Source organism: Panthera tigris, chromosome A3 (genome assembly GCF_018350195.1).
Source record: "Panthera tigris isolate Pti1 chromosome A3, P.tigris_Pti1_mat1.1, whole genome shotgun sequence".
In the NCBI taxonomy this organism is placed as follows: domain Eukaryota; kingdom Metazoa; phylum Chordata; class Mammalia; order Carnivora; family Felidae; genus Panthera; species Panthera tigris.
Genome location: NC_056662.1, coordinates 109,278,200 through 109,293,749, shown reverse-complemented (window position 1 = coordinate 109,293,749; position 15,550 = coordinate 109,278,200). Strand labels below are relative to the sequence as shown.

The 15,550-nt window shown below is 39.3% G+C and overlaps 2 protein-coding genes across 12 annotated transcripts in view; one reads left to right on the top strand and one right to left on the bottom strand.

The window, feature by feature from the left end:
• The first annotated feature begins 4,502 nt into the window (after positions 1-4,502).
• CEBPZOS (CEBPZ opposite strand) overlaps positions 4,503-15,550 on the top strand; it is a 26,700-nt gene continuing 15,652 nt past the window's right edge. For 2 of the 10 annotated variants that reach the window (XR_006215932.1, XR_006215933.1), the window contains exons 1-4: positions 4,640-7,183; positions 8,242-8,286; positions 8,870-8,954; positions 11,889-11,980. Coding sequence is in view for 7 of the 10 variants with exons in the window: in XM_042982162.1 (XP_042838096.1) it covers positions 6,991-7,183; positions 8,242-8,286; positions 8,870-8,952 (321 nt within the window). In the remaining 3 variants the exon portion in view is untranslated. The other 8 variants (XM_015537642.2, XM_042982164.1, XM_042982165.1 and 5 more) reach the window with 8 other exon arrangements.
• CEBPZ (CCAAT enhancer binding protein zeta) overlaps positions 8,753-15,550 on the bottom strand; it is a 22,730-nt gene continuing 15,932 nt past the window's right edge. For both annotated transcript variants that reach the window (XM_007082416.3, XM_042982151.1), the window contains exons 11-16: positions 15,142-15,199; positions 14,683-14,864; positions 13,987-14,073; positions 10,229-10,290; positions 9,944-10,025; positions 8,753-9,133 (exon numbers count right to left, since the gene is read on the bottom strand). In XM_007082416.3, coding sequence (XP_007082478.2) covers positions 8,994-9,133; positions 9,944-10,025; positions 10,229-10,290; positions 13,987-14,073; positions 14,683-14,864; positions 15,142-15,199 — 611 coding nt within the window. In that variant the 3' untranslated portion in view covers positions 8,753-8,993. The remainder of the gene's footprint in view (positions 9,134-9,943; positions 10,026-10,228; positions 10,291-13,986; positions 14,074-14,682; positions 14,865-15,141; positions 15,200-15,550) is intronic.

Sequence of the window (15,550 nt, the reverse complement as noted above, 5' to 3'; positions counted from 1 at the left end):
GTGTATTTCAGAATCTCCCTCCCCAACCCCTTCCCGCCAAAAAGGGAGGTAAGACTGGACTCCCTGCCAAGCTGCTTAGTGGGATTGTCCCTTACCTTATAAAGAGTCTTTGTTTACCTGGGGAAGGTAGAATTTAAGGTATTAATTCAAATACTGCTGTTGTCCTTAGCTTGCTTCTTAGTGAGTAAAATGTTAAAAAAAGACAATATGCCTGGATCCTGTTTTGACACTAATGCCTGTAATTATAGGAGGATTTGGAGGACTGTTTGGACTTGGTAATGTGAGCTCTGATTCTTCTTAGTCTCCCTAGGCTCAGGGCAAATGGTCAGTCTTACAGTTCTACCTCCTTGACTCTGTTTTATCTGCAAGATTTTATTTTTTAAAGTATTCTCTACACCCAATGTGGGGCTTGAACTCACAACTCCAAGATCAAGAGTCGCATGCTCCATTGACTGAGCCAGCCAGGTGCCCCCCTACTTGACTCTTAAGTGTCTACATGCATGATGCAGGGAAACAGCATGAATGATTGTAAAATAACCTAGATTATATGCTCGTGTGCACTGGTGTGCTTTTGAGTGCGGGTAGGCCCCAGGTTCTGTGCAACCCCAGCTTCCATTTAGCTCCTGGATCCACCTAGGCTGGAGACAAGTGGTGGGGGACCTCTCAGACGGCACTGCCCAGGCTTGGTTCACGCTCCTTGGTGGGAGCAGCACAGAAGGTTTGTTCAAAGCTCCTTTTCTTGAGATTACACACATTGCTCCCTCTTTTAAAAAAAAAATTTTTTTTAATGTTTATTTATTTTTGAGAGAGAGAGAGAGAGAGAGAGAGAGACAGATTGTGAGCAGGGGAGGGGCAGAGAGAGAGGGAGACACAGAATCTGAAGCAGACTCCAGGCTCTGTCTGAGCTGTCAGCACAGAGCCTGACACATGGCTCAAACTCACAAACCACAAGATCATGACCTGAGCGGAAGTTGGATACGTAACTGACTGAGCCACCCAGGTGCCCCGAGACATTGTTCCCTCTTAACTTCTTTTCTTTTTATTTTTTTCTCTAGGCTAAGGACTTACGCCAGATGACAGAGAGAGACAGAATTCTGGAAAGAGAGATTGAGAAAACAGGTGACAAAAAATGTCTAGGGTGATTGAACTCAAGTCTGGTTAGTAAAGCAAGCAAGTGAGGATCAAGAAGCATATGTGCCCATTGGCCGCAGGCTGATTTTTAGGGGCAGGTAAATCGGCCCCTCCTGTGCCATCCCTCCCTTTATGGACTGGGATGCCCCTTCAGGATTAAATTGTGCTTTTTTTGTCTTCTTTAGCAAGAGAAGTCCTACTTGCTAGTGTAGTACAGGATTGAAATTTACTTTGGAGTCCTACATGCAGGGAGAGGGCATAGCCTCTTGGTATTTGGGGGAGTTTATTAAAAATTGGCTTCCCTCTTTAGAACTTGAACACCAGAAAGTCAGGGATGATGTGTATGAGTTAGTGGATGCTGAAAACATTCAGGATCCAGGATGGTTTATCTGGTGACACTTTGACATCCTAGAATGGGGACAATGAAGAACCACTCAACTCCAGCCCTGGGCAGCTGGCAAGGTCCTGTCTCCACTGCCCATGTTTCAGGGACAATGCCACCAGAGGCTCAGTCACCCGCTGTTCTGTGTTCTGTGGCCCTCCTAAGGGAAGGCTGGGTTGTCACCAAGATCCTGGGCCTCTCTTTTCCAGTAGGTGCCTTTGGGCACCAGTGGCCATGGGTCATCTAATCTCTGTAACCTCATGCCAGTTAATTGAAAGAGCTTTATTTGGAGGATCCCAGACAGGTTGGGTAGCTGCTCTTTCTCTGAGATAAGCATGGGAGAATGGTCAGCAAACCTCCTACGCATTTATTAGTGAAGAGATCCCTGCTGCCTTACACCTGCTACTTGTGAGTCTTTCCAATTGACACTGGTGGGAATCGGTGCCACTTTGAAAATCTGCCATCAGAGTCTTTCCCACCACCCCCAATACCCTCTGCCCTCTACCCCAATTCACTGATTGTATTAACTTAACACAAGTCTCCATTGGAGTCTATATTTCTCCTGTTCTAAACCTTGTGGGCAAATGGTCCTTACCTGCAAACATGTTTGTGAAATCTATGATAGGGTCCAGGATGTGTAAAAAATGAATATGAGGATGCCATATAAGTTTTGTGTAATACCAGGAAACTCCCACTCTAATGGACAGCCTCCTTTAATTAGTTTATATACACTCTCAGTGGAAGTGATTGCGTCTCTGTGCAATTATTTCAGCCTTTGTTATCAAGTTTTTTCTTTTCTTTTCTTTTCTTTTTTAATTTGAGAGAGAGAGAGAGAGAGAGAGAGAGAGAGAGAGAGAGAGAGAGAATCTTAAGCAGGCTCCATGCTTAGCACAGAGCCCAACTCTGGGCTTGATCCCACAACCCTAGGATCATGACCTGAGCCAAAATCAAGGGCCAGATGCTCAACCAACTGAGACGCCCAGGCGCCCTTCTTTTCTTTTCTCAATCTGAACCATTCCAATTTACCTTTTCGTCTTGTTTTGTCACCCTGGTTCATATATCTATGTATGTATGTATATAACAAATATAAATATAAATTATATATTATATCATATTGTGTATTAAATACAATATATATTAAACAAATTCCTGGAAGTCATTGGGGCTGCTTTTGAAATGGGAAATATTTATCCTGGGTGAATCTTTGAATAGAAATGAATCTCTAAAGACTGCACATGTCTCGGCTGGAGGAAAAAGAAGAACATTAACAGAGTAGGTAATAGCTGGGGGTGGAGTTCTGAAAAGTTTTGAGAAAAACAGATCATGACAGCAAAAACAATAACTGACAAAAAAAAAAAAAAAAAGACCAAAAAAAAAAAAAAGAGATCTTGGGAGAAAAAATGGAGAGAAAGTCAGGTATATAATATTAATAGAATGGGGGTTCAAGCCAGAGATAGTTACTATAGAGCAGATAGAAGAGATAGAGACTATACAAAGCCCAGACATTAAGCGGATACTGATAAAGCCGTATTGTGGAAGTTGGGGATCTGGATCTGTAGGGACCTGAGTGATCTTGACTAATGACATGCTTTAAATTAGTAGTTTGCAGATCCACATTTCTCACAACTTATGATGGTTTAGTTGTGTAAATGAACCATGTATGCGGCACTGTGGGGGTTGTACAGGAAAACTGGGGACATCACAAAGAGCTCCTCAGAGGCACTTCCTTTACCTGGCTTTGACAAAGACAGCTCCAACTAGCTTGCCAAAGACAACTCATCCCTTCTCTAAAACCTCAGGGGTCCTTCAGATTAGTACCAAGACCCTAGGGGCTCCTGGCTGGCTCAGTCAGAAGCAAGACCCTAATCACTGTGTACTTTTCATTGGCTATTTGTGAATGTATTTTCCCCCCACTAGACTATAACCTCAATGAAGGTAGATCTGTGTAACTATTTTGGCTAGCCCAGGCTTCGTCTTGTACATAGTACCATAATAGACCTTTATATTCCTTTTCTCCTCTTCCTCCTTCTCCCCTTCTGCTTCTCCTTCTCTTCCTTTTGGGTAGTATAGGCAGTGCATCTCAAAATTCAATTTACAAGCGAATTGTCTAGGGATCTGGCTAAAATGCAGATTCTGATTCAGTAGGTCTGCATTTCCTACAACTTTGTTTTGTTTTTTAAGTAGCCTCCATGACCAGCATGGGGCTCAAGCTCATGTCTCTGAGTTGCTTGCTCTACCGGACTGTGCCAGCCAGGTGCCCTCCTAGGTCTGCATTTCTAAGAAGCTCCCAGGTTGCTGATTCTATCACACTTTGGGTTGCAGAGTGTAGAAAAATAATTGAGCACAGGTTTTACAGTGCCCCGAGTTCAAATCCAATTTTAACTCTTGTTAACTCTGTGCTTGTGGGCAGGGTAAAACTCCCGCCTTCTCTGTAAAATGAGATACTCATACCACCTAGTATGACATAGGGTTTTTCTGAGGATTAAATAAATTAACGTACATAGGCGGCAGTCAGGATCTACTTTCTGTAAGGAAAGCACAACAACGGGGCACTTGGCTGGCTCCGTCGGAAAAACATGCGTTCCTTGATCTAGGGGTCGTGAGTTCCAGCTCCACACGTGTTGAAATTATTAAAATAAATAAAACTTAAAACTTAAAAACAAATAAAACTTAAAAAAAATAAAAGGAGCACAATAGGGGCGCCTGGGTGGCTCAGTCGGTTGAGCGTCCGACTTGGGCTCAGGTCACAGTCTCACAGTTCGTGTGTTTGAGGCCCGCATCAGGCTCTGTGCTGACCGCTTGCTCAGAGCCTGGAGCCTGCTTCGGATTCTGTGTCTCCTTCTCTCTCTGCCCCTGCCCCGCTCACGCTTTGTCTCACTCTGTTTCTTAAAAATAAATAAATGTAAAAAAAAAAATTTTTTTTTAAAGGAGCGCAATAAAAAGTAATCACGGGGCGGGGCGGGGCCAAGCCGGGAGGGGCGGGGCTTTGGCAACACTCGCGCATGCGCAGTCCGCAGTAAGCGCCTCAGGTAAGAGCGAGGGCTGACTCTAGTTGAGAGTCCTGACTCTTGATCCTCGGAACGCTGAGCCGGGCAGGTTTTCTTTGGCGGGGTAGGAGGTGGGGGTGGGTGCGCGCTGAAGTTCTGGGTTCATACGGAGGAAAGTTGGGTGTCGCTATATCCATCCATTCAGCGGGAGAGTCGCGGGAGAGGACCGAGTGTTTCCGGGTCGCTCGGCGACCTTGGCCCCGTGAGCGGGCAGTGCAGCCTGCGATGATGCCCGCGGGAGTCGGCTGCGGGCCGGGCGGGAGCGTCCGGGGAGCCCGGGCAGGCGGGAGAGCGCGGGGGGCCGCCGAGATACACCGGAGACCCGGGGGCCTGGGGGCCGCGCGAGGGCCTGAGGATCATGGGTAGCCAGCCTGAGGCAGCTCCCGGAGGCCTCGCTGGTTCCTCGGTTCTTGACCGTGGGAATCTGGACAAAGTGCTTTAGCTAATCAAACCCAGGGACGTAGCTGAGAAACCTTGCTCTCCCAACATCTAGCGTGCGTGTGAGAGACCTTGCTGTGTGATAAATCGTGTTGCCTGCAGATGCTGAGCCGTGTCGGTTTCCAGCTGCAGTGGACGGATGAGGCGTTTTCAGACGCAACATTTGCACGTTTAAGCTTGTGCACCCTGAATCAGCTTCTCAGCCGGGTGCTTTGTGAACCCCCGTGACGCACAGCCCTGCTTTCCTTCGAGCCCATTCGGGGACTGCTTTCTTTTAAACTTCGCCTAAGTTCTGTCCTTCTCCAAAATCTTGTCTAATCTTGTTCCTCCTCTGCTAGTTAGTAACCTAACTTCGTCGTGGACAGGTATGCCTTTGGTGGTCTTTGTTAACTAGGCTTTATCAGTCTTTATAAACACCTTTACTGAAGTCGAGGGACTTGTAATGTAAAATGTGTGTATATATTTTTCAAAAAGGTAAACACTGAATTATACAGTGTTACTTGTACTTTATGTTTTGAACCCTTAACCTCACCTCCCAACAGAACAAAACCAGATTTTATTTGGATTCCTTACACTGTGGTTATGGCTGCAGTCAGGCTTTATTTTTAAGTTAAAAGAATTTTTTTTTTTTCACCCGTTGAACATTAAAACTTATCCCACCAGAGGTCCCTGTACCAATCATGACTTACTTGGTGTCAGGTACAGCATTGTAAACAAAACAGTTCTCCATTCCCACCCACTCAGCTGCCTGTTGGTTACATGCAAGTTCTTTATTAACTTCCTCTGCTTCGGTTTTTAAAGATACGAACAATAGTTTTAATCTTTTAGTCCCCAGGGTGATCATATTATCAAAATGAGGGAAAGGAATTTTGGAGGGAAGGGACACCTGGTAAAGAGATTAATCGGATAATCCCACAAAGTAGGGTAGTTAATTACCCCGTCTCAGGCATTATAAAAAGGAGTCAAAAGGAAATGGTGCAAACGCATGACCGTGAGCAGAGAGCTGGGACTGTAGAGTATCACAGAGCTTACCATCTCTGCACGGATGTTAGAGAACAAACAGTATGACACAGCATACATTGACGATATCAAAATCCTAAGATTAAAAACGACTGGTTTCTCCTGTTGTTGGGGTTCTAGGGAGGCAGAGTAATAACTTGAGTTTATGTTTCATACACTCAGTAAGAGTCATATGTTATTTTCTTGACTTATATAGCCCCTTTCCCTTGTTTAGCTTTTACATTAGAGAAAGAGAATGAAGACTCAAACCCTTTTTGATTGGCTTTTATTTTAATTGAAGCGAATCAAGATCTGAAGTCTAGGTTGCCACTTACTGGATGGTGGTGATCAGTTTTCCTAATGTGGTACAGGGGCCTCTTGTATACAAGTCATTGGAGTTGCATGCACATAGGCACCTTACTGGGATGCTAACCCTCAACTTGCTGAATCAGAAAGCTGGGAACTCGGGAACTGCAGGGTGAGGCCCAGGAATGTGCATTTTTAAGAAGCCTTGTGGGTGATGTACTTAGTTTGAAAGTACTGTTAGAATAGCACCTCCCCAGAACAAGTTGATTTGTTGCTCAACTTTGAAATGCTTGGGCTGTGGCACCTAGTTCACTATATGCTGTATAAATAAGTGAAAACCTCCAGCTATGAAACATGTACAACCACTTACAGAATAGCCTTACTTTTGTAGGGTACTTACAAAGGGCTTTCACATATGCTGCCCATTTAGATCATCTTAATATTTTTTTGGTTAAAAAGAAAGGATTTACCCTCTCTCTCAACATTCTATATTCTTAGGTAATTAAAAATCTTAGTTCCATAAATTGTTAGTTCTTTTTACAGTGCTTTTTTCAGTTTTATCTCCTGCCCGTGCTTTATCCAATGGTATCTTTGGTTCATTGTGCCCCTTAGGGGTGGAGATTGAAAACTAGGAATGTGGGACATCTAATACAAATAAGTATACAGTATACATCATTCAAACTGGGAATGAATTATTTTTATGGAAGTGGTATTAAGTTTGTATGTGTTCACTCAGGTTTACATGTTGTTATTGTTAAACTTAGGATGGCCCGCACTATGGAACCACTGGCAAAGAAGATCTTTAAAGGAGTTTTAGTAGTTGAACTTGTGGGCGTTTTTGGAGCGTATTTTTTGTTTAATAAGATGAACACAAGCCAAGGTAATTCTAATTCAGAAGTTAATGTTTTCTAGAGGGGTGTACAGTCTATTAATGCATTTAGGTGCTAAACAGTTTTAGAGAAATTGCTTCTTCCAGGTATTGGGCATTTTTTTGGGTATAAGAGGAAAACTTGGTGTTAATTATGGACCTAATGACTCTTCTTCCTAAATGTTGTTTGTAGATGAAAGAGAATGTTTCACACTTCTATGGATTTTACTAGTCGGGGGGCATAGAGCAAGTATTTTTGGTCTGGCTTAGTTTGGGAACATGGGTGGAAGAAATTCAGCCTGCCAATTATACCTCATCATCTGGTAGAGTAGTGGTGGCATAGCTGAATCATCAAACAACCACTCTCAAAGGCTATCATATCTGAGTTCTTCCTGTGTGTCAATATTGGACACTAAAAACCTTTCCCATGCCACCGGCTATCACTGAAAGTGCTTGACATTTTGTGGGGGGAAATTGTAGAATCCTCAACTTTTTGAATTATTAAGTGGTGCTTTCTTTTCCTAAAGCAGATAATAGTAGTCCTGGGTGGTGGCCATCTTTGAAACTTATCATGTGTCTTCTTAAAGTATTTTAGTGCAACACTGTGTTCTGGATGCTATTCGATCTCTACACTTTTCAAGTAAGGGTGTAAAAGAAAACATCGACATGGAATTTAAGAGCAAATTAAAGTTTCTAATTATATTAAGAGGGTAAAAATAGAATCCATCGAACAATGAATTGTTTTTATGGATTCCATTTTGCCTTACTATGGAATTAGAAATACGTCTACTCAGTTTTTTATCTCAAACGTCATAGCTACACATTAACACTGAAAAGTTGCTTTTTGTCCCTTTTCTAAATAAATTACATCATGTATACAAGCCAAATTTGAAAAACTCCAAAAGGAACTATGGGAGGCAACATGTAAGGCAAGTACAACTTACACCCTGTCCAAAAGGATATAGTTCCTGATTGCCAGAAGGACCTTAACACAGATTATCTCATAAACCCTAAAGCTAGCACTAATTATGGACTCTATGCTTTAATATTTAACACTTTTTCTCCATCAGATTTCAGGCAAACAATGAGCAAAAAATTCCCCTTCATCTTGGAAGGTATGTTTTAAGAGTATACAAAAACTTTTTCAGGTACCCTTTAAGTAATTTTTTAAATGACCAATTAATGGTTAAGACTTTAATTTTGTGGTGTCAATTTCCAAGAATTACTGCCTATCCCTATTTTAGCTCCTCTGAGAACACAGGGCGGAGAAAATTCTCATTTGGAGATGACAGTAGTTAGCCAGTGGTTAAAAATGTAGACTTTGGAATGAAACCTATCTGAGGTGGTGATGTAATCAAATCACTACCTAAAACTTGAGTGACCTCTGGTTTGCTAATTTCTTGGGAGCTGTTTCTCCATACAGTAGTGATAATAATGGCCATCTTTATGAACTGTTGTAAGGATTAAACAAGATGACATTGTGTAATCACTTAGCGCAGTATCTGCTATAAAGTAATGCTTAATAAATAGTGATTATAACAGTACAGATGCTAGAGGGCTTGTAAGTGAAATACGTATCCTACTGTCTTTTTTACTTTACTATTAAGAAATAAGGAAAAGACGTTTGATTTCTTTCAATATAGTTTAATTTTGACACTTTTACATGATTTTATAAATGACAGCTGTCTTTATTTATAGTTTATTACAAATCTATTGAACAGTCTGGAATGTATGGAGTCAGAGAGCAAGATCAAGAAAAATGGCTGAATAGCAAAAATTAAGAGTAAGTACAATTTTAACTTATAGTTTATTTAGAAAACAATCAATTTCTTTGCTTTTTAATTTTCTGAGTGGTTTTTGGCCTCTTCTTTTTGAAATTTTTCTTTTTCTTGATGATACTTTTTACATCTCTGTTGTGTAGCCAGTCATCACGTTCAGCCTCCCATCTAAGCTGTTTGAGACCTTTGTGGGAAAGAAGAAAGATGAACACACCATGTTGTAGACTCCTGGCCCCACAGAACAAAACAGGAACTTCTGGTCTGCTATGGCTTAGTCATTTCCCATCCACTATGCAAATCCCCTGCTCTTGTTTGTTGCTTTCCTTCTGCATTTATTGTTAAAGATTACTGTTTAACAAATAAAAGACTAGGTCAACAAAGGAACAAATACCCTAAAGATTTTATTTCCCCTGAACGCTTTTATTGGCAAAAGAACAGAAGCCAGTAACAATATCAGAAATAATGTCTATAAAGTACTTAATAAAGCTACTAAGCATACTCACAATATATAAAAACTGCCTCTCTAAAAGAATTAAACAGTTTAAAGTAACTACAGTCTTTATTAAAAAATGTTTTTTATATTTATTTTGAGAGAGAGAGGGAGACAGATTACACAAGTGGGGGAGGGGCAGAGAGAAGGAGAGACAGAATCCCAAGCAGGCTCCGCACTGTCAGTGCAGAGCCTGATCCCACAAACCATGGGATCATGACCACAAATCATGGGATCATGACCTGAGCCGAAATGAAGAGTTGGATGCCTAACTGACTGCATCACCAGGCGACCCAAACGTAACTACAATCTTTACTGCTGTAGTCTAAATGCTTTTTAATCCTACATGCTCCCCAGACACTGATGAAAAAAGCCATTCCTTCAGGGTTGTAAGGAACCATTTTATTTATCCTTACTAAAAAAGGTTGTCTAAAAATACTTACGTCTTCGGAAGTTGTAAGTTAAGGCTACTTAAAAACCTCCATAAAAATTCAAGTTACTTACTTGCATTGTCTTTGTTAGCCATGGCATTCATGCCAATGTTATCAAACTTGGATCCCATATTTTCATCCAGTAGGTGGCCAAACTTAAAAAGAGATACATTTATTAGAAAACTCAAAGCAGTGTAGAATAGCTAGCTTTTTTTTTAAAGATCTTATTTTTTAATCTCTCCACCCAACGTGGGGCTTGAACTCACAACCCTTAGATCAAGAGTTCTGTACTCTACCAACTGAGCCAGCTAGTTACCCCCAGAGTAGCTAACATCCTGAAGCAGTATTTTAACCTTACCTCTTCAGCTGATACAAATAGGCTGGAGTCATTGAAATTTCCTTTCTTTTTTTTCCTTGGTCCTAAAAAAAGTGTAAGTGTAGACTATTAAATTGTAAATCCATTAATTTTGGAAAAATACAACATTTTTAAATTGAAGTATAGTGGGCACACGTTACATTAATTTCAAAGTATACAACAGTGATTCAACAATCTTTCAACATAGTTTTGTTGTAAAAAAGTTGTATTTGGGTTAAAATACAGAATTACAGTTTCCTCATAGCACCATTAAGTAGCTAGCATTTTAAAATAAATATATTTTATTTAAGAGTTAGTATATAGTACTTTTAAAATCGTATCCTAATAAAATTGTTTAGATGACAAATAGTGTCTTGACTGCCTTTCCTATTTGGCCACTGATCAAGGTTTACCTAATTTCATAGTATCAGGCAAGATTAATTCTAAGGGTGACATGGATGAATTTTGGAATATTTAAGGCAAACTGTAAATTCTCATTAAGTCAGAGGTTTTATTCTTTGGACTAACAGTGAAGAAAGTGATGGAAGGTATATTATGTTGTAAATGAAATTTTTGTTTACACTTCTCAAAATGGTTCTCCTTAGAAAAAATAACACTCAACTTATAATTGTGAATATAAACTTTTTTTTAAGTTTGTTTATTTATTTTGAGAGACATTGGGCAAGAGAGGGGGAGGGGCACAGAGAATCCCAAGCAGGCTCTGCGTTACCAGCACAGAGCATGACGCAGGACTTGAACTCATGAATGCGAGATCATGACCTAGGCTGAAATCAAGAATTGGACGCTTAACTGACTGAGCCACCCAGGTTCTGAACATAAACTTTTCAAAATAAAAAACTAGAACATCTATTTCTAATATTCATTAAATTTTAATTCATACACTAATAAAAATTTTTAAAAAATGGCTCTACTAGATGCAAAGAATTTGAGTAATATTGTTTCAGAAAAAGTGAAAATGGATAAAAACAGTATTTCTAGTTAAAATCACATTATCTAAAATATATTAACTAGAAATACCGTTTTTATCCATTTTCACTTTTTCTGAAACAATATTACTCAAATTCTTTGCATCTAGTAGAGCCATTTTTTAAAAATTTTTATTCACTATGGGGCACCTGGGTGACTCAGTTGGCTAAGCATCCAACTTTGGCTCAGGTCATGATCTCAGTTCGTGAGTTCAAGCCCCAGGTCAGGGTCTGTGCTGACAGCTCAGAGCCTGGAGTCTGCTTCAGATCCTGTCTCCCTCTCTCTGCCCCTCCCCCATTCACATTCTGTCTTTCTCTCCCTCTCAAAAATAAACAAACATTAAAAAAACCTTTTTTTGATTTTTATTTACTTTTATTTCTTGAGAGAGAATATGCATGTATGAGTGGGGGAGGGGCAGAGAGAGAGGAGAGAGAGAGAATCCCAATTAGGCTCCACACTGTCAGCGCAGAACCTGACATGGGGCTTGATCCCATGTACCATGAGATCATGACCTGAGGCAAAATCAAGAGTCAGACACCCCATAGTGGGCCAATTTTTAAAATAGCTTTATTAGGGAATAAAATTCATAATAAAACTCAGCTGTTTTTAAGTGTGTAATTCAGTATGTTTTAGTAAATTTACAGAGTTGTTCAACGTCATCACAATGCAATTTTAGGACAACTCCATCAACTCCAGAAGATCCTGGTGCCCATCTGCAGTCATGTGCCCTCTTCCCAAGAAGGCTTTTGCCTTTTCTGGTTATTTCATGTAAGTGGGATCACTATGTGGTATTCTCTATTTGGCTACTTTCACTTAGCGTAGTATTTCTGAAGCTCATCCATGTTATAACATGTAACAGATCAGTACTTAATACCATTTTATTGCTGAATAATATTCCATTATCTATTCTTTAGTCAACAGACATTTAAACTGTTCCCACTTTTTGGCAGTTAATAATAATGGTGCTACTAACAATCATGTGAAGTCTGTGCATTGATACCAAAGCCACTTTTGATAAAATAGCTTCTACAGCATTTCATCTCAAATTTTGTGTATCCTTAAATGGGATACTGTTATTGAGTATTTTCTCTTTAGCTAAAATTCCCATTTGTGTATAGCACCTGGAAACGCGTTTTTGGTTTTCACTCACCTTATATGTATATATCTATAACTTCAACTGGTGAGCCCTGTTACTGCCCTCTTAAAGTTGCCTTAAGGTTTGTTTATCCTTAAGGATATCCAACATTTGCAAATATAGGGTGAATACCACCCACCTCTCCCTCTGCAATTTATCAATGTTTGAAATTCCTTTGCCTTCTTTTGTTTTAATCAATTATGTCAGGTATCTTTTAATTCAAAACTATTGTCAGCTGAGATCTAACATCTTTCAGGCTCTGGTCTTCAGAAATAATAGTAAGGTCACTGAGAGAGCATCTTTTCATGAAAGTCTCAGTAGGACTTAAGATAAAGCAACATTTTTAAGTTTACTTATTTGAGAGAGCACATGGGGGAGGGGTGGAGAGAGAGAGAGAGATCCCAAGCATGCTCTGTACTCAGTGCAGAGCCTGACATGGAGCTTGAACTCAGGAATGCTGTGAGATGATGACCTAAGCCAAAACAGTTGCATGCTTAGCCGACTGAGCCACCCAGGTGCCGTTTTCGTAATTTTAAGTAATCTGTACACCCAACATGGGGCTTAAATTTAGAACTCCAAGTTGCATGCTCTGCTGACTGAGACAGCCAGGAGCCCCAACGTTTCTTTTTGGAGATGATTTTGGGAAAAGCTGTCTTATATTTGAGCACAGGCTAGTATTAAATTGTGACCTTATACCACTCAGCGATGACAAAATCTGAAAGATAATGTTATCATTTACATATCAGGTAAGTCAATCTAATTAAGAGGACTATGGTTGTCAGTACTTGAAAGGGCTTATAAAAGTTTTGCAGGTATAAATGTCTGAGAGACTACTACCAAAATATAGTTATTATTGATACTTATTAGCAAAAATATTTAATGTCCAAAATATTTTAACATTTCATTTTAAAAGAAATGTTGTCAAGCATTTTAATTATTTTTAACTTTGCAAATCTATTTTTATTCATTATCAGTATTTATTAGTCAGCAGAAACGAGACATTAGAAGCAAAGCATAGAAAAAAAGTAAGCCTATGAATTTATCACAGATTTCAGGAATAAAATATAATGCTTTCTACATTACAAAAAATTTTTTAATGTTTATTTAGTTTTGAGAGAGAGAGAGTGAGAGCGCACAAGCAGGGGAGGGGCAGAGAGGAGACACAGAATGTGAAATGGGCTCCAGGCTCTGAGCTGTCAGCACAGAGCCTGATGTGGGGCTTGAACACACAAACTGTGAGATCATGACCTGAGCTGAAGTCAGATGCTTAACCCACTGAGCCACCCAGGAGCCCCTTGCTTTCTATATGTTTATTAAAAAGTTAAACTTGTCACCTGATACAGTACCTTTTTCTCTTACTACCACTTTACAAGTGTTAACATTAAAAGGCATAATCTGTTATGATATACTTTATAGATGATCGAGAGATTTAAATAAGAAAAAAGTTATGAAGAAAAAACTGAAGGCATATGTGGCAAACAACTTTCACATATTAAAAATAGAGAAAACTGTTACTATCCATTATAAAAACAAAAACTACATTGTACTAACCAATTAAGAAGTTTCCCAAAATAATAATGAGTGGTAACTTTCCCATAACCACTGTTTAGGTTTAAAAGAGAGTAAATGCATTCCTTACCTTGAAATGATCCAGCAAAGTCCAAATCATTTGCACCTTTCCTTTTGCTTCTCTTTGTATTGATTTTGGAGCTGACGTCATCAACTTCTATTTCAAAAAACCCAAAACAAAAAACAACACCATGCTATTAAGCAATTTAAAAAACAGAACTGCCACTGGGCTAAGAAAAATGATTATTTTGACTTTTAGAAATAATTACTACTCTAAAATTTAAAAGGGGGAACGTAACAGCTCAACAGGTATTGAAGAGACAGCTTAAGTGCTGATTAAAATAAAAGTCCAAACACCTGGGTGACTCAGTAGGTTGGGTGTCTAATTCCTGATTCTGGCACAGGTCATGATCCCAGGGTGGTGGGATCAAGCTCTGCATCGGGCTCTGCGCTGAGCATGGAGCTTGCTTGGGATTCGTATTTCTTTCTCTTTCTCTTTCTCTTTCTCTCTCTCTCTCTCTCTCTCCCCTTCTGCCCCTTCCCCAGCTCATGCTCCTTAAAATAAAATAATATATATATGCATATATATATGCATATATATAGGATATATATATATCCTATTTAAATTTTTGGCCGATCTCATTATTAATTTGAATACAGGATAATATGTAAAAAAAAAAAAGAACACTGTAGTAGAAAAACTAGCTTACACTGAGGAATAAAGGAAGATATGTTTTTTTGGCCCATATTTAAAAAATGCCCTTACTTTCATCATCTGACACATCCATGAATGTTCCTCCATCTTCATCAGTTTCAGTAAATTCTTCATTCAGACTTCCTAAAGAAACTTCATCATCATCTAAGTTATCAAATAGGTCATCATCACTGCCTTCTGAATCTTCATCTTCTGGGTCTTCCTTAGCACCTTTTTTTTTCTTTTTCATGTTGCTGAAGAAAACCAAAAACTTGTAATGGAGAACATTGTTTTCCTAAGTGTTTTTTGGTGACCAGAGGGTACTAGGCTAATAAGCACAGAATCTCTATTTAATACACTAATGTGTATTATAAAGGTCTAAAATGAAAGTACAAATCCATTTCCCAAACTTATTTCAATAAACTTCTCCTACACATCATAGTCCTGTACTTTACTGTTCTGAGGACAATTTGGGAAATGCTGAGAAAACAACAAAGTTAAGAAAAGACCAAAAAAATTGAAGTATTTTACCCAGCAAAATCAAGGTCATCCTTTCCAGAGGTGAAACAATTATCATCTTCAAATGTGTCTGTCAGAGAACAATATACAAATTGTCAGATATAGCAAGGAATAACAAAGTTGACCTATGTCTTCTATTTGAATCAATTAACACAGTCATGACTGTGCTAGTTAGTTGTGACAAGTAAACACCAAAACGATATAAATCTGATTACTGCTGGTGTGTTTGATTAATCTACATAAACCTATGACCTTAATTAAATACTGACCTTAATTAATTAATTAAATCCCCAAACTAAAGTGGATTCCAGTTAATTTCAACTTCTTTCTACAACTCTTTTATGGGAAGAGGGTAAATATCAAAATACTTAGCAATTTGTAGTCCTTTTAAGTGGTTGTTTTTAAGTGCTTATGGTATTCT